The sequence below is a fragment of the Oculina patagonica genome, chromosome 14, assembly GCF_052425735.1.
Source record: "Oculina patagonica isolate OP01 chromosome 14, crgOcupat, whole genome shotgun sequence".
In the NCBI taxonomy this organism is placed as follows: Eukaryota; Metazoa; Cnidaria; class Anthozoa; order Scleractinia; family Oculinidae; genus Oculina; species Oculina patagonica.
In genome coordinates, this window is record NC_135771.1 from 25276064 (window position 1) to 25295582 (window position 19519).

The window sequence follows — 19519 nt, forward strand, 5'->3', positions numbered from 1 at the left end:
TTCCACTCGCCTACGTGGCCAGCGTTTTCATGAGTGGAAGAAGAAGCTAGGGGTGGTTTCAAACACTGTCTACACTGGCCAATTCTGCCTCCCTCCCCCTTCTACGAAGCCCTGCTAATACATTGTCCGCCCCAAAGAAATGCGATGTGTACCATGTGACTGCAAATGAGCGCAGTGATTGGATATTGGATGTTTGACCATGGGGGAAACCCGCGAAGGAGAACAGTTTGCATGTGGCACAGCTGTTACACTGAACTCTTCCCTGCTTTTTGTAAGTATTGTTGCTAAATATTTCCCGCTAACTCTTCATTATTATTGTCTTTAGTAGCTCTGGTAAATGGCGGTTTGTTTGAATTTGTTTGTTTTTTTGTACAATGAGCGAGAACGAAGTTCTCCTATTAGTCAGCACGCGAACGGTAGGATGACGGACTAAAAGTCATTTCTCGATTTCTGTTTTCTGAACTTGTAGGAAAACCTTAAAGACAGAATGACGTCGCTATTTTCTGCTGGGTCGTCCGTGGTAAGTAGCCAATAATTGTTTAAGAAGATTGTTTAATAGAGTACAACGTGTTTTTTAAGGTCATTGCCCTGTTTTGCATTGCGCATCCTTACTGCGCAGAATGTTACGCGTAATTAGCGCGCGCGCGCGCGAGCACATCAACAAAATGGCGGCTTTTTTCTATGCGGTTTAGTCCGCGAGAGAAGTAAATTGTCACTTTCTCCTAAACGAGCCTGGTGACCTATCAATTTTTTCTCATATTTTGGGTGTAGCGATCAAATTCTTTCTGTAAAATGAAAACAGATCAATTCATGTGTTTGAAAAATAAATTATCGCTAAAAAAGTGTACTTTGCCAGTACTCGCAGAGGAATTATAAAGGAATTATATGGAATATACAAGGTCTTCCTGCTCCTAAACGAATCTGGTGACCCCCTTTTTTATTTCAAAATTTAAGTTCCCTTGAAGTAATAAACCAGTAGGCGAAGTTTGGTTAAAAATCTATGTTCAGTTTTATTTCGGGGCAATGACCTTAATTGCTGACTAAATTTTTGTCGGGTATATTTTGCGGTTAGTTCCACTCTGGTTTGCTCGCGGTCAGTTGCGGTTAGCTCTTATTTGTTTGCAAGGAAAGCACACTAAACATTACTAAAGCCGTTTGTTCGAAGCTCGAAAGCTATTGCCGTTTAACAACAATCATTTTATACGAAACAACAAGGTAAAATTCAGTATTATTGATTCATCATGTTAGGCCAAGTAAAAACATAGGCACGCTGAGCGTGCACGACTTATTTTTTTAATTTATGGGTGATTGTCCTGTTGGGATGGTTTTATATCATGAGTTGAGCTATTTGTGAATGGCTGCCCATGGAGTCACAAATTTGCTTGCAAACATTATTTTTATGTGCACTTTGTTATGTCAGATCTGTTTTTTTTGCAGGATTATTTTGCTTGAACCAGTGGAAATTAATTATTTTTTTTTACCTAACAGGCGACCAAGTTGTTCGAATGAGTGTACTGTAGTTACATGATTGTCTGAAAATTCAGCACACGTGCGACAACTTGTCCGCCACGTTGATTTTCATTTTGATTAACCATCTCGGCAAAGTTTCAAAACAAGTAATATCTTGGGTTTTACAACATGTATTAAGTTTATTGAAACAGTAAGATACTCTGTCTTCAACAAAGTTCACTCGAATTGACTCAAAATTATTGCTTGACGTGCAGGATTATTTTGCTTGTAACTTGAAACCCGAGGCGTCGCAAAACTGCAAAACTTTAATATGCCACACAAACAAGATGCAGGGAGCCTCTGATTTGTGGAGTGAAGTTTGGAATAAGAAAAATGTGCAACGAAGATGACAGTTTACAAACTGAAAGAGCAAAGCTGTTCGCTTTTTTTTTTCCAGCGAGAGAGTTTGTTCGCAGGAACGAGTCGGCAGTAGATTCCAGGTAATTTTTCCTCGACCTCATATCAAAAGCGCTTGTCCTTTGCACACTGTCAAGCATTGAAACATTTTTCTAGTAACTCGTTGAATATAACTTAAGTTTTAAATAAAACATAAAACTGTATGAAAGCGGGTTTTGATTTTCTCTAAGTTTTGTTTAATAGTAAACTTGGTATCAAATGTTCTTAGTTTTTCGCTCGGCTTAGCTTTTATGACACAATATTAATTAGTGAATCCTTAAGAATTATGAGAATGTCGATTAGCTGTTTTGCATGACTGGCCACTTGAATATTATTTTTTCACGAGCCTTGGAAACAGGTCAGAATAATTCATGAGCCTTGCAAACAGGTCGGCTACTAGTTCGGAATAATTCATGAGCTGTTTGAGTGGTTCAACTTCCTGTTTGCAATTTTTCATAAGTCGTTCGAACGACTTGGCTGCCTGTTTGGAATACTTAATAGCCTGTTCGAGCTTTCAGTGGAACCTGTTTCAAACTACTTCAAGACTTGTTTATAACCCGTTCCATAGTCGTTAATTTCGCCTGTTTTATAGAAAGCCATTAGTGTATTTTTTCGCGTCACAATTGTTTGGGATGAGGGGCCAAAATTGGTTTGGTGGGATGCTTGATGAGGCTAAAACATTAGGCCATAAAATTTTTGGCAAAATCTGGGTTGAAATTGTTTTGGTTGGCCATGATATGTTCCTTTTTGTTCCTATAAAGCAAACCAAATGCAAATTAACCGTGTCAAAATTCACTCTAGAACAACAAGTACAGTTATGCTGTCTTCATTGATATGTTCGAACAACAATGCCCAGGATAAACCTTCTTTTCATACCTACTTCATGCAACAAAGTGGGTATCTCGAAGAGATCTTTGATTTGTTACACTGACACTTTCCTTTTTGCAGTACGACAATTTCAAATGCGTTTTTCCAGGGTTTAGTTTTGCAAAACTAGAAATTATTTACGCAACAAATGTACCTCTACAAAATGTGACTAAGCTCGTTTATACTATAAACTCTGTAAACCATGCTAAATTATGTGCGCCCATTTTTTTTTTCAAAATCAGGTTACTTTTCCACACGCCTTTTCTCTGAAATAAAGTCGTTGACCCCAACTATTTTTTTCTAGATTTCTGACACAAATAACTTAATATTAGACCACAGCAAAAAAGTAAAGTAATCTATCAAGTAGAAAATTTTGGCGCGAACATTCTTAGGTTAAGGTTACACAATACCTTCACGGGTGCCCTTCGGTAAAAAATTCGTACGCGCGTTGTTTTTAAGTAACCTACCGCAATCTATTTAACAATTAGACTACGAGCCCGAGTTTTCTACGAGCAAATAGTCAACGAGGCGCAGCCGAGTTGACTATCGCTCATAGAAAACGAGGGCGAGTAGTCTAATTGTTTTAGTAGAAACTCTAAAGGATTGCAGTCCAAAACCTACAATATTGTGCACTTTAAAGACAAAAATCTAGAAAATTTACCGCTTAAAGAGCTACTCTTGCGTGCGACTGTTTTCTATCGGCGAATAGAAATCAGTGGGAGAACCAATCAGATTCGCGGATTTCCAATAGAACACAGCTGAGTTTTTACTAAATATCAATAGAAAGGTAAAGAGCTGTAAAAATTTAAAAAAATATCCGATGTTTGTCAGCGCCATTTTTGAGAAGAAATAAGCCGGTAAAGTGAAAAACACGGAGTGTCTTTTTGCCGAATTAATTGGGTATCAAACATAACTACTACTGCAAAAGAACTGTACAGTGTTATTGTTAATCAGCAAGCATCAATCTCTTAATGTGTTTCAGGCTTTTTTTTAATTCTTATTGGTTATCTTTTTATAGATCCGTAAAGTTTAAGTATCGAATAATTTGCCAACCCCGTTGTGTTCGTGGCTGTCACAAGAGAAATATCCAAAATAAAAGAAATCCCGACACACTTTTGTTCTTCCATGCTTTGCGAATGTTCTGGCCAAATTTCGTTAGAATCCGCCAACTCTACATACCTTATTAATTCATTAAAAGATAAGATACGCGAAAAACGATTGCGACTTTTCGCCATTTGAAGATTTGTAAACATGTTAGGCTCTTAATTCAACAGGATATGCCGCCCACCAATGAAACGTCGGCACCCCTACTGATCACAGCGAGCGAGAGAAATGGAAAAACCAAGAAAAATATGCGGGGGAAGAGTACAGAAAATGAAGTAGCAACGCGTAGTTCGATTTGTTCTAAGGATCTCCCGCCCGCACATCGATCAACATTTTGATTTTGTCTTCTTAGAGTTTCTTAGATTGTGGCTTCGATATTTTCGCTATCCAAGGAGTTATCTCTATCATTGTCAACTATTTTCACGACCCGCTCAATAAAGTCAATAACGAGAAACAAAGATCGATGAACCGAATAGCGATATCTAGAATGTGAGAGAAGGAAAATAACATGTAAACAAAAATGCTAATGAAATTCTTGTAAATTATAAAGAGCTCCGTTGTGAGGCTCTTTCGCGCAAAAACATCGCCGGGATGTCAACGCTCTGCAGGGTTCAAAATAAAATTTGTCGGCTTTTTTTGCCAAGGCTCATTTTTCCCCGGCTGTTAGAGAGCTATGCATTTTCAAGGGACACAAGCCATCTGCATACATGATGTACCCGGATGCATTCTAGGGCGATTTTAAACACTGTTGGCCATTTGTAAGTTTTCCGAATTGATACAGTATTTTACGGCAAAGCAAAAGAATGGCTTGGAGCAATGTGACTTCTTTTCTTATTTTGAATGTTTGAGAAGCAAATAAGATCTTCAATATAATTTTCTGAAGGGACACAATACCTGAGAAGGTGGGGCATCCCTTTATTGGCGACTAAACCGTAAAACCAGAAGTTTTCGTCAACTAAGATGAAATTTTGGCCGCATTAGCGACCAGTGAGTTGCCCTTTCTTGCCCTGTAGCTGCTTTTTTATATATGTAATGTTTACTTCAACATTACCGCAACTTTGATTTCAGTTGGCCGATCAAGGCACAATATTTTCTATTTCTTCGGTTAAAAGTAGCCAGCAAGTGTCGTCAGAGTGCTGGCTACCGCCGACAGCCGGCTGCTATTTTGAACCCTGCAGTCTGAGGATTATGACACCTTACTTTGTCATTAACTTTTATTTTAAAAACCTTTTTTCAAAATAACTCGTGTGGCTTTTAAGATTTTACTTTCATTTTTTGGTTAATGTTAGATTTATAGTAAATCTTGTGTTGAGTCCAAAAAATTTTTTTTCGACAAAAGTAGCCCTCTGAAGGTATTGTGTAATCTTAAATCATGCTTTTCTGCTCGCAATCCTCCCACCCTTTCATAGGGAAAGCTTTGAATTTAGTAAATATTTGGTTCTCTCAGTGTGATGGCTGTGTTACCGCTCTCAGGATTGCCATGGATACCTTCGCATTTGCTAGAACCATACGTGGCTCTTCCATTCCAAAGGCACCATTCCCCAAGTTCATCTTTTGGTTATGAGGTTTTATTGGAGATCAAATGTGGACCAGTGGTTTTCCTTTATGACATCAGTTCAAAACGGAATAATGGTGGCAATTGCTATGTATGCACCTTTAATCGTACTCTAATAATAATTCGCTGGCAAAATGTACCCAACCTCCGAACAGGCGTTCTCTTTTCGCGGCGGGCGGTAGAAATAAAGGAACAGTGAATAAATTTATTTATCAACTTGTCTGGCATTTCTTTATAAAAGTATCTGTTTATGGCAATCCTTCTTCTCACTTCCTAAATTCCTTCTACTCCCAGTGAAGCAAAGGACCGAGAAAACTGTTGCTCGCCATCTTAGTCTGTTTTGAATCCTCCTGCCACGAAAATATGTCTAGTGCAATTGGCCGTTTTTATACTAGAGAGGAGTTACCCCTCTAGACGAGCTTCGGCAAAAAATTTGTTGCTCGTCTTGTTATGCGTTTCTAGTATAAAGACGGGCACATGTTGGTAACACGTCTAGACGAGCTTCTTTTCGTTATCCGTCTTTCAAAAAGTAGCTCGTCTAGACGCGTAACGCGTCTTGTGCCCGTCTTTATACTTGAGACGCATAACAAGACAAGCAAAAAAATTTTTTGCTGAAGCTCGTCTAGACGGGTAACTCGTCTCTAGTATAAACACGGCTATTGCTTATTTGTTTTCGTTTTAATAAACCATCCTTTTGCTGCTGCCTATACTGCTAGTGCCTCAGTACAATATCCTTCATTATGACATTTAATTGGTTTTTTTTTTCTGTTTTTAGCTGCCCTTAAAGAGTTTGGCTTTCAATATTTTGACCACACCTGACAAAGAAAGTGGCCTGAGCTGTCTACAGTCAGCCTGCATTGACGGAGACGTCGATACTGTCAGTGCGATCTTGAACTATAGTCCAGACAAACTTGACAGTGCCATAGCTTTTAGTTTGAAGATCGGACAGAACACCAGCAATTTCGCTGGTAAATCAATTGACGCTGTCTTGCGAAAACAAGGCTCTGAAGAGCATAAGCAAATAAGTGGATTTGTCGAAAAAGTCACAAAGCAGTTCCAGTCACAGTCCCTTCTACATTTGGCTGCAAAAAAGGGTCAAGTTGAGCATCTTCGTAGGTTAGTTGATTGTGGAGAGTATGTTGATTCTCGGTCTCCCGACCCGTATGGGGGTAGAGAGACACCTCTGATGTTGGCAGCCAGGTTTAGTGAAGAAGATGTAATAGAGTTTCTTACTGAACGTGGAGCATCTTTAGAGATGCAGGATGCTGAGGGAAACACTGCACTGCATTATGCTGCAGAGAGTGGCAAAATTAGAAATATGCTACGCTTAATAGAGCTTGGAGCTAATGTTTCAAAAACCAATCACGGCCAAGTGTCAGCATTGTCTGTTGCTGCTGTAAACGGTCACACAGAAGCTGTCCGTCTACTTCTTGAGCATGGTGCGGATGCAAAGAAAGTCAATGATTACGGTGTAAGTCCATTGATGTTAGCTGCGCAAAAAGGCCACTTGCAAATTATTCATTTGTTGCTAACCAATGGTGGAAATTTAAGTGAAGCAGATAAGGGAGGTCGGTTGCCTTTACATTATGCCGCTGCAGGAGACCAAACAGATGTAGTCAATTTTATTCTTGAAAAAAATGGGAATGTGTTTGCGCAGACATCTGATGGAGATACAGTTCTTCATTTGGCCACTCGTCTGGAGTTGGTCCAGCACCTTGTTGAGCAAGGGGCCGACATTCATGCAAGGAACTCCTACGGTAAAACAGCGTTACACGCCGCTGCCCAGAAGGGCCAATCTGACACAATCAGTTATCTTTTAAATCAAGGTGCTGATATTAACTCACAAGACAAGTGTGGTTGGTCTGCTTTGTCCTTTGCCATTCGTGCAGGTCATGCTGCTTCATGTAAGCTTTTGATTGAAAAAGAATGTGATTTGAAGCTATCAAACAGGACCGGCATTATTGCTAGCGACAATTTTTTCGAAGCGGCTGCTGCTAGTGGACTGACAGAGGTTTTGCAACTTCTTCTAGACAGAGGTTTATCAGAGGACATTGATAGAGTCGGCAGTTATGACGAAACACCACTGATGCAAGCGGCTAGGGCCGGACATTGTAAGACGGTCGCTTTTCTCTTAGACCAAGGAGCTGATGTCAATGGTGGAACTGCCTCAAAAATTACCAGTTTGGAAGACAATTGTGTTGGTCACAAGAACAGTGACGGTGAAGACAGCGAGAAGGACGGAAATGTGTATTCAATATTCAGTAGGGGACAACCAAAGTCCCCATTGTATTGCGCCTTGGACTCGGGTCAATCTGAGGTTGCTAAACTTCTGATAGAACGAGGAGCTAACACTTCGCACTTAGATAGTGAAAATAGGTCTTTAGCAGAGCTGGCTGCCAGAAATTGTTCCCTCGATGTTCTTCAACTTCTTACCAATGAGAAGGAGTATAATGTTAACAAATTAAAGCACGGCGAAAGTTTGCTAACGTCTGCAGCTTATCGCAAAGACTATAATTTCATTCGGCTTCTTCTAGAGAAGGGTGCGGATGTAAATGAGAGAAATATCTCAGGCGACACACCTCTCTCTTGTATTCTACAGGGCGAAAGAAGCCCATGTGTGATGGAAATCGCCAAGCTTCTTCTCACATTTGGTGCTGATATTAATATCAAGAATGACAGATGTGAAACGCCTCTTCAGATAGCTTGTTCCCTGAATTTCGATAAAGTTGCTGCGCTTCTCCTTGAACACGGTTGTAAAACAAACGTTAAGAATTTCTTTTCTTACTCTCCCCTTCACCATGCTGCCCAGAACAACAATGGTAAACTTGTTGAGATATTGCTTCAGTACGGTGCTGATGCTGAGATCATGACAAGAGATAAGATGACGCCCTGTCATTTAGCTGCAGCTTCAAATAGTATCCACGCAGCCCAGGTGTTGTTGGAACATGATGTTGAGTTGGAAGTCATAAACGCGCAAGGTCGTACTCCACTTGCTGAGGCAGCAGCCAAAGGCAACTTGGCAATGGTCCAATTGTTATTGGATCATGGAAGCGAGGTGAACGTCACTAATAAGATCGGGAAATCTTCGCTTCATTACCTACAGTATGCCACAAGAGAATGCTGCGAGCTCCTCTTACGATATGGAGCTGATGTTAATTTACCAGACGTCAACAAAGAGACACCTTTACATTTTGCAGCATCGGTTGGAAACACAGCTTGCATTGAGTGCCTCCTTCAACATGGTGCAAACGTGAGGGCCTTGGACAGAGAAAACCGCACCCCTCTCCATGCAGCTGCTTACGTAGGCAACAGGAGCTCCGTTGATTTGTTGATTCAACATGGTGCAGATGTTAATTTAGCTGACAAAATGGGCTGGCTCCCTTTGCACTTTGCTGCTGCATGGGGACGATTTGATGTTGCTAGCGTTTTGTTCGAAAATGGGAGTGATGTGAGAACTATTGACTGCAAAGGAAGAACTGCCCTGTATCTGGCAGCAAGAAGCGGTTGCAGAGAGTTGATCGAATTTCTTATCCTCCATGGAAGCGATGTAAACGCAAAAGATCACTGTGAACGTACAATCCTTGGAGCATTAAACCAGTACATTTTCCGGGGTAGGGAATGGAACTTTCTGGAAGCATATCTTGAGAATGAAGGTGACAGGCATGCTGTCGACGTGGTGACTGGACGAACCACTCTTCACTTTGCTGCAGTATCTCAAAGCGTAGCTACGTTGGACAACCTGCTTAACCAGGGATTGGAGCTTGAGGCAAGGGACAAGAATGGAGAAACACCTCTTCACCGAGCTGCGGCACGAGGAACTTCAGAGATGATACAACGCCTTATTAAGAGAGGAGCAGACTTGTCTGCTGTTAATAACAGAGGACAGACGCCTTTTCTGGTCAGTCTTGCTGCAAGAAAGGAGGGAAATGCGATGATTTTATTGAAACATGGAAGCAACGTGCAAGTAACAGACAAAGATGGCAACACAGCACTTCATTTTGCTGCACTACAGCCAATTGTGAAACTGATAATAAAGAAAGGCGGAGATGTCAATGCAGTGAATGGAGATGGTTGTACTCCTCTTCACGAAAAAGCTGTATTTTTTACATCTTTCTCAACCTGTGCTGAAAGGCTTCTATTGAAGGCAGGAGCAAATGTTGATTGCCGAGATAAGCATGGAAACACACCTCTTCACAAAGCCACTTCAAAAAACAGGTGTGAAATGGCCAGCCTGCTCATTAAAAATGGAAGTGATGTCCATGCTACTAATATACAGGGAAGAACGTGCCTGCATATGGCTATTTGTTTTGATGCACATAGTACTGCAAAAAATCTCATTCTGCATGGAGCACAAGTCAATGCTGTCGATGAATTGGGTTGTACCCCTCTCCATCTTGCTGTACACGCTGAATTAACTGACAGATTACTGATAAAAGCTCTGTTGAAGCATGGTAGTGATCCTGAAGCTACAGATTATAAGGGCAGTACTCCTCTGCACGTGGGCTGTTGTTCTGGAGGCAGGGAAGCTGTTTCAGTTTTAATTCATCATGGGAGGTAAGACATTACTTTTTTATACAAGGTGTTGTTTTTAATATTTAATGTGGTCAAAGAAGCTTCAATAAAGCAATTTGCCAAAGAGTGGATCGCGCAAAGTTTAACAAGTGCAAGGAGTGACCTGGAGAAAATAGAAATAAAATCTTTAAGCTTTGATTGTAATATGTTCACTTCTGTTTCTTTTAATAATCCACATTATGGTTTAATTACAGCAATCTCGAGGCTAGAGACGCAAAAGGCTGCACTCCACTTCACATCTGCGCCGTTTTTGATCAGAAACTCACTGCTCAAATACTCGTTGACAGAGGAGCTGATGTGGAGGCAAGAGACAATGAAGGAAGCACTCCTCTCCATCTGGCTTCAGCCTTCAGTGATGCAGAGATGGTTTGTCTGTTTCTTGAACGTGGAGTGAGTGTGAAGACAAGAGATTCTGAAGGCAGCATTGCTCTTCACACAGCGGCTGCACTTGGCAAGACAGATATCGTGCGGGTGTTAGTTGATGCAGGCAGTGATGTCAATGCGCTTGATGATAGTGGAAACACACCGCTGCACGTGTCTGCAGGCTCCGGTCACATGGAAGTAGTTCGCCTGTTGCTGGATAATGGAGCAGATTTGTATGCAGTCAACAAGGAAGGGTTTACCCCGGCTGGATGTGCTAAATTGTTTGGTCACAAAGAAATGGAGCAGTGTATTGAAGGAGGACAATGCTAAAATATGTGATGCTGATCTTAATGGTGATGGGAAAGGAGATGAGATTTCTTTTCCTTGACTTCAGTAACAGTTCATAAATAACTTGTGCCATTCCTATGTGTTCTTTGATTTGCTCAAATGAATTATTGACACTGGGCGTTACAGTTTGGCCAGTGCTTTAGTTTGTGATAAGTTTGATTTTTTTATCTTGTTGTCTAAAATCCATTAGGTCGCATTCTCAAGACATTTTTCAACAGCTCCACGATTCTCAGATTGTACCATTCTGTACCCCTATTAAATGCCCCTTTCCTAAGTTATTTCTTTGAGAACTAAATAAAATCGAAAAATATTAGAGTACCGTATTTACTCGAAAAAGCGCCGCGGCGCTTATTAAATTTTTCGTGCCTCAAGTGCGGCGCTTATTTGAGGGCGGCGCTTATTTGAGGACGGCGCTTATTTAAAAATTGGATGCCACAAACAATCGAATATAGACAAAACTTCTACAGTAACAAAAAGAAGGGACTTTTGACTGTCAGTATTTGTCTCTTACGGAAGAGAGTTTTTGCGTTTGCTGTCCCGACAAAGTTCACGGCCTTCACAACGTTAACAGAACTATGTATTGTAAGAATTTTGAATAGAAAAAATAATGGGCGAGCGGTAAAATATATCTTTGGACTGCGAAACAGCGCTTTTGTCAAAAAGGAATTTCCAAGGCTGTTTTAGAGTTGCTTTGTAGTGCTATTTTTAGTTACGCGCACTTCCTCGAATAAGCAGCTCATTGTGACTACGGCGCTTATTAACTTCTTGGTCCCAAATGCGGCGCTTATTCGAGGGAGGCGCTTATTCGAGTAAATACGGTAAATACATTGAGAGAAAATAAAAAGTGCTGTAAGCAAACAATATTTTTCTAAATAAATAATGTCTAAAAATATTCTCTTGATCTTACAATTTAGTTGCATCAATTCAATTGAAATACTTGCAACATAAGGCTGCAAAACAGGACCCTTTTTTTCTGTTAGTGCAGTGGCAGATTTAAGGCCAAACTAAAAAACAGATCCTTTTAGGAGCTGCTTATGCACTAAATTACGTATTGTTTTATATGGAAGTGTAATAGGATATTGAAGTTTCCAGCAATGTGATTGGTTACTTACTTTCTCTGCATATACTGGTAGTTTAGACTTTTAATGCCTATATGATACCATTTTTTTGAAGTTTAGAGTGTCAATGAAGTAAGAAATAATTACTTTTCATTTTCAAAACTTATACAGCTATTTCAATAAACGTTGTCGGGTCAAAGCTTAAAGCTAAAAGGCAATACCGTATGGCGTTCTGGGTATTCACTACAAATTTGCATATAAGCTTCATTAAATGCACAAATTTGTATTTCGCACGTGAAGAATTCACGAGTTTGTTTTTTCTTCTCAGGAGGCCTTTCTGTAGCTTTACTTTCACTTTCGCTTAGCTCTGACTTTTGAAAATCCTTCTAAAATTCAGTGTGGTTAAAAGCGCCTTGTTTCACATGTCTGAAGAGAAAGAAAACGTGCAAATTCGCGCTTGTCATGTCACTATATATTTTAGTATTCAGCACGCACAGTTGCTCTCTTCTTCTACCCATACTGCCTTTCAGTCTTGTCTTTTAGCTTTGATCCGGACAACGTTAACTGAAATAGCTGTATACCAATAATATTGAAATATCTTGTTTCATTTATTAAGAGATAGGTATTTACATTTTTGTATTTGAGTGATTTTATTTAACCTGTGAAACAATATCTACCAGTTTGTGCGTAATTAGTCAAAAGGAAACAAAAGAAAATTATAGTGTCTAATAGTATTGAATAGTGTTATAACCATTTCACAGGTTAACTGAAATCACTCTGCAATTGAGAAAAGAAAATACATCATTAATTGTTCAAAAAAAGATTAAACACTGAATCAGAATCCCAGGGAGGGTACTCTGACTTCTATATGACGGGGATGATCGAATGAAGGCAAAACTCAGAACCCCAAAAAATCCCTAAGTCTCCCGACATTACCCAAAAAATCCCTGGACCAAAAATTACCCCTAAAAAATCCCTTGTCAAATTACCCCTTAATTGCCAGAAGGGGGAAAAACGCTCGCGTATGATTATTCATCATACCATAAATACGCCAAGGCCGTGTCAAAGCACTTTAGTTTGTTTTTAATACCCTAAAAGATCCTCTATTTGAATCAAGTCACCCCCAAAAATACTTGCCAAATCTACTTACCCAAAAAATCCCAGAATCAAAAATTTCAAACCCCCAAAAATCCTTCGATCATCCCCGTCCTTTACAAGCAGAATATCTCTAAGAACATAGGAGGGTGATTTTCAAACTTGTCACCAGAAATGACACCCCTTGTATCATAATTTGCTGTGGCAACTGTTTTGTTAAAAAATCCAGACCCTGATTAAATACCAGATTCGTATAAACGGGTCAAAATTGTTATTATTTTTAAATAAATGCTGGGGGCGTTTGTTTATAATATGGAAGAGGTCGTTTAAAAATGGGGAGGATGTTGGTGACATTGCAGTTTATGAATAAAACTTTGTACCTATAACCTTTACTTGCATGCTCCTTTATTGTTCATATACTGTTTATGTTCTGTTTGTCATAAATCGTGATTGCAACATGACATTTTCAATCTACTAATTTGGTAATTATCAACTTTGGATACCCAGGGACAGTTTTTGGGGGTGGAACGAAGAGAAAACTCGTCCCACCTTGACAAACTATCCCTTGTTCCTGGAGGTGCGTAACAATAAATTAATCTGAAAAATTAACAGAAAATGCAGTCTGATAATAAACACTGCACCCTGATTAAATGCTGACCAAGCCAACTTTGAAATAAACAACAGGGGCATTTAATTGAGAAAAATTAGTACGGTATTTTCAAAGATCCCTGATTTTGTGATCTGTCTTTTATTGGAACGATTTATGATGTCATCACTTCCCAATTTGCATTTTTAGTTTTAAAACTAATTTAAAATTAGGTTTAAAAGATATTTTTTAATGCAAATTAGAAAGCTCAAGGCATCATCACAGTGAGAAACTTTAAATGAAATTATATATATTTTTTCGTAGTAAATAATAAAGATGGTAGATTTTAAGCTCGGTGATAAATAGTAAAGAATATTCTACATGACACGAGCGTGGGACTCAGATTTTTTCTTTGTCCCACGCTCGTGTCATGTAGAATAATATTCTTTACTATATATTTTTTCGTTTTCAGCTGATGGGAAACTCAGCGTTTAATAATGAATACAGAGCATTTACAGACTCTCCTCACTGCCTTTGGTTCATATTTTGGCAACAAAGACAAAAGTTATATTTGGCCGGTACATATTATTTGGTGCTTGAAATTTTCGGTAGTAAACTCGACATTAATGCAACATCAGAGCACAGGCCTACCATCCTGTTTATGAGGTCACATCCCCTGGGGGGTACTTGAAGTAACATGACAGGGGGTCCGACGGAGCTTCATAATCCAAACCCTCCAAAATACACTAGACTGAAATTTTAGACCCCAAAAATACCTAGCTTCAAAATTTCAAACCCCCAAAAAATAAATACAATACTTAACTACAAAATTATGTACATTGTTTTGTCTTCTTAATATTAACAGTTTTTTTCCGAAACACTCATCATTGAAAATGAATATTTTTCTGATCCACTGATCGCAACGAAAACCCGAAACAAAAAGTTCACTCTGAGATTTATTAAGTGTAATTAGTGTATGTAATAGCATTCAAAAAATAAAAAATAAAAGAAGACTAAAAAATACGCGACAGATCCCTTGACCTAAAAAAATACCGAGCGGGGGCTAGGCAGAGTGCCTAGTCACCCTCGATGACGGCCAGGCTGCCATGCACTGCACAGACCTGCAGTGGCCAAAAAAATTGACAATCATGAGAAAAATACCATGCCATTGCTCTGACTGGCAAAATTGTCCCAAAACTTGCCTATGCCCCCCCCCCCCAAATAGCCAGCAGTTCAATGCCTGACCCAGGGCTCCCTAGGGCTGGTAGGTCTATGACTTAGCTACCTGGCACAACCTTACAAAACAGAGCCCCGCTCAATACCTCAAAATATGACTGCTAAGTGGGAGTCCTTGTAAGTACAATAATCACTCAAAGTAAAGAGCAAATTTGTGATCTTTATTTCTTTCAAATCCTTCAAAAAAACCTTAAAGTACTCACAACTCATTACTTTTCATACACTTCTAGCCTGCGTGGGCGGCGTCCAAAGAGGAAGTAGAAGGGGAGTTCGAATGCGAAGCGCAATCAGAGAAGGTGGAAGGGGAACGCCTGCCCTGACGCTTTTATTTTTGTCCCCTTCCCCCCTTCTCTGATTGCACTTTGTGCTCTCTCCTCGCACCTCGCGCTTTGTGCTTGAACTCCCCTTCTCCTTCCCCTTTGAACGCCGGCCACGCAGGCTATACACTTTAAATTCTTTTTAACTACATTAAATTTCAACTCAAACAAGCCTGACAGCACGTCTGAGATCTTTAAAAGAAATTGTTTAAATTAAATAGACTTTTATACAATCTTCTATATAATTATATACCGCATAGTTGCCGTTTCAAGGAAAAAAGTATTCACATATTCAGGCCAAACCACACAGAAATTTGGGAGAAGTTCTTTCAGATTTACACTGATGAGTTATACAGTTGATTGCCTGGTTAGAATGATTTTTTAATCTTTAAAATTTGTACTTTACTCTAGAACATATGAAAAGTGTTAATTTTATCTAACAATATAACTATAGGTATGTGACAAGACCGACAGTCAAAAAACAATAATTTATAATACCGTCAACGTAGTAGGAGATATTTCTTCAGCTCCACCAACAAATTCTCAAAATTTGAAAGAAACTCCATGTCAATAAGGAGTATTTATATAACTTTTCATCTTGAAACAGAAAGTACAAATTAAGGCACACAATAAAATTTAAGCATTGCTGTATATTACATTAACTGTACAATTACTGACTTTCTGTAAATTATTTGGGAGGGCTTATAAGCGGAAGGAAAAAAATGTTCGAAACGAGCCTCGGGAGTGTTGATCGAAATACATTTTTAAGTTAAAAAAGCACAAAAAGCAACATTTAGCCCTATTCAGTACTGTCATCTGATAGAGAGGGGGCTTATATCCGGGAGGGCTTATAACCGGATGTATTTTTTTGTTTCCAGGTTGATGGGCCTATAACTGGGGGGGCTTATAACCGGAATTTTATGGTATCTTATTATGCTTGTCCGCTCACTCTAAAAGAGAGTGCAAGTCAAGATGTAACTATACATCATCATAATCATCATCATCGTTAGTTGATCAATTAAGCTTTTATCTCAAATTATGGCGGCAGACCATAAACATGGTACTATTTACTCACAGTTTATTCTCATGAATCCAATCCAAGGCACGTTCATGTTTTATAACTTGTAGAAATTGACAAAAATAGTTTCTGATAAAAATCGACAACAATCGCTTATAATCGATAAACCAATCATTCGTAGATGGAAATCGATATCAATCGAACTCACAACTTTTTTCTTTATTACATCCATTTTGAAATCACTGGCGATCCTTGCAATCTGATTGGCTCTCAGCAGTGTGATTTATTCACGAATTGCACTATTTTTTGCTCTAAATCGCATCTTTTTTTCAGCCAGTGAGAAAGAAAAAATAAAACAAAACAACCAATCAGATTTCAAGGCTTGCTTAAAGTAACTAATCAAATTGCAGGGAAATTTTATGAGAAAGAAAGCCATTAGTGAATTTTTAATTTTTGTTTCCAAAATCTTGCTTTAAAAAATGGATGAAATTAAATCCTCAACACGATTCACAATCAGCTTGCACCATTTTCTTCTCCAAAGACAACAAGACGTCTTAACCACAGCCACCGAAGAAATGATGGGGTGGCATCATCGAGTCAGATGACGAGGATTGAATGTTGAAGTACATTAAACTGTTTTTGTTCTAGCTTGAGAACTGCGCAAGTTTCCTTGAATGAAAAGTGTTTTCCTTCGTTACGCTCGACTGAGTTTTTGACACATGACGTCTCAGATGTAATTTTTAAGCGTTTCCAGTTTCGCTTTCTTACCAATCGGCTACTGGATCAATAAGGGCCCGGACGCACTGGGCAAATTTTTGTTTATTTTGCGAAAAAATCTGTCACCAGTTCCATGAGACAAGTGCGCCTAGCCTGAGCATCAGGCTTTTCTAAGGGGAAGGGGGAAAAGGAAGGAGCGCGGGCGGAAACCTTCCTTTCTCCTTTTTCCTTCCCTACCCCTCCCCCCTCCCCTTAGGAAGGCCTGATACTCAGGTTAAAGTGCGCCCGGTTATTTTCAGATCTACCAAATTTTGTCAAGCCATACCAAACTTCAAAGGCGCCGTCGTCCTGCCTTGGAGCAGGACAAATTTTTGTCAAGTGTCAAATCTGAAAGATTTTTCAATTAACACGCCTTAATCTATAGGAAAACGTCAAACAAGTATTTTTGATCTCGCTTTTCAAGGCAGATTTCTGCCAAAATATTTTATTTTTCTCGACAGTTCAACATGGAGGACGGCAAAGATTATAATGACCATCGACTCCATATATACAAAAACTATAATATATATATATATATATGGCTCGCAAATCTTCTTTCCATTACACCTCCGGTATGCAAGTACTCCTGGCTTGGCACAATTTTCAAACCGCCTGAGTACAAGTACCGCTGCTGATCAAAATGAAAGCGCGGCGAGTCAAGACTATTGAATTGTACTAAAAGCGAAAAATACGGCTCTTATCGGCCGGAAAGTAAGACTCTTTTTAGCGAACGGAAAGTTATCGAAGGTGTATGGTTTTAACATGATTGACACTTTGTGGTTAACAAATAATTTGGTGTTTTCACGTGCGTCCACGATTGCCAAATTCAAAATTTGGTAGAGACAAAATTTGTCGACATTTTTGGTAGAGCCAAACAAATTTTGTCAGTCCAGTGCGTCCGGGCCCTAAAAAAATGGTACTGACTAAAATCTAAATTGTGCAATTTCAAAATTGGCGAGACTTCCCGTCATTTTTCAACAAGGATCAAAGAGCATACTTTAACTGACAAAAATTCACATGTTTTTAAACACCTTAACAGTTCATCTAATTGCAAAAACTTATACACATCTGATTGCTTTAAAATTTTGGATTCTGCTCAAACCGTTTATTTTCTTAAATTAAAAGAGGCCTTTTACATTAATAGTTTAAAACCAGATTTAAACACTCAAGTGCAGCATTTCAACACCTTTTTATTTTAATCTTTTGTTCTATTAGTAACAGTCGAAAGCTCACACTGTGAGTAATTACTGTTCTAGACAGTACCAGACAGTACCTGCCACTTTGTAACGGCTTTACCATTATCTTTTGTTATTGTAATTTTTCTTTGTATATATTTCTATTTTTGTATTTGTAGCTTGGGTATATATATAGCCCTAGATTTTAAATTCTCAATAAACTGAAGATGGCATAAGTCATGCCGAAACATGTCTTTAAAAAGTTGTTTCGTGTTTTTAAAATTAGTAATTTTACTAGTGCTAACAAGGAAATATGATGTAAAAAAGTGGTAATTAAACTTCGTGTCGTGCAATTTTAGTCTGAAATCATTCTTGTGATTTCAAATCGAACTCGCGCCACGCGCTCATTCGATTTTGAAATCACACTTATGATTTCAGACCAAATTGCACTCCACTTAGTTTAATTGCCATTATTTATTGGTTCCTATCGGCTTGTTGGGGGACAGGAACAAAGCGTTTCCCTCCACTGGGAATTTAACTTTTTTATCATGCAAATGTTGCTAAAATTTATTTTATTGTTTTGACCCCCAACATGGCCGCTTTGTCACGTGGTTGCAAGCCAGCAATTATATTATGCACCTATCAATGGTTTGCCCAGGATGGGGGGGGGGGCAACCCACGGGAATTTGACATCGTAAAGCTCTCCCCGGGTAGGGATTTTGACATTTAAAATGATCTGCTGGGTTAGAAATTTAAGAGGGGATATGTGAAATTTGACATTCGCTAGGTGCCCAGGGATGGGGAATTCAACTCTGGCTTCCAAAAAATTTCAAATTCCCCTGGGGTTGCCCCCCCCCCCCCCCATCCTGGGGCAAACCATTGATAGGTGCGTTAAACCAATTATTGCAAGTCTAAGATAAGAAAAGATAAGATAAGATAACTTAATTTATACACGGTTTTTCCATCAGTCAATAAAGTTACTGGACTATCTACCTATCTAACTAACTACAAAAATTTAATAACAACAAATTCAAAATAACAAAAGAAAAGTCTGCTTTTCATGGAGGCCGTGTCTAAAATTTACTTAAAATTTAGATATTACTTTAAACTGTGCCGACTTAATTTAGATTTGAAATCGGCCAGTGAAGATGCTTGTCTTAGGTCTACAGGTAAGTTGTTCCACAACTGAGCTCCGCTGTACGAAAAACTTTTTTTTATAGATAATCAGTTCGAGGTTGTGGAAGAACTAGTTTGTTTTCGGTATTCCTTAAACGATAAGCACTAACATCGTCACGATATACGAATCTTGATCTCAGATAATCAGGAGTCATACCATGTAATGTTTTATACATTAGGATAGACTTCTGTTCCAATCTTGAAGTATATACCTCCCCACACTACGTTGCAATAATCAAATTGTGGTTGAATAAGGCTACCGGTCTACCGACCTTTCGATGCGATGGTTATCCTCCCTGCGTAACCCTCCATCCTCCCGATGGCGCTCTGACAATATTCATTGAGAAAATCCTTGAGATCGCCCTCGATAAAACCAAAGACAACCATT

At 39.0% G+C, this 19519-nt stretch overlaps 2 protein-coding genes across 3 annotated transcripts in view; one reads left to right on the plus strand and one right to left on the minus strand.

The window, feature by feature from the left end:
• LOC144637720 (uncharacterized) overlaps positions 1–19519 on the minus strand; it is a 113824-nt gene that overhangs the window by 46739 nt on the left and 47566 nt on the right. The window lies entirely within an intron of this gene.
• LOC144637706 (uncharacterized) lies at positions 398–13253 on the plus strand. The gene is made up of 3 exons (XM_078496776.1): positions 398–520; positions 6207–9985; positions 10198–13253. Exons 1-3 carry the CDS (start codon positions 488–490, stop codon positions 10694–10696), a joined length of 4311 nt encoding a protein of 1436 aa, XP_078352902.1. The 5' UTR covers positions 398–487; the 3' UTR covers positions 10697–13253.

Coding starts and splice junctions, on each gene's coding strand:
- LOC144637706 (XM_078496776.1), top strand. CDS start 488: ATGACGTCGCTATTTTCTGCTGGGTCGTCCGTG. Junction 521..6,206: donor TTTCTGCTGGGTCGTCCGTG/GTAAGTAGCCAA, acceptor TTCTGTTTTTAG/CTGCCCTTAAAGAGTTTGGC. Junction 9,986..10,197: donor GTTTTAATTCATCATGGGAG/GTAAGACATTAC, acceptor GTTTAATTACAG/CAATCTCGAGGCTAGAGACG.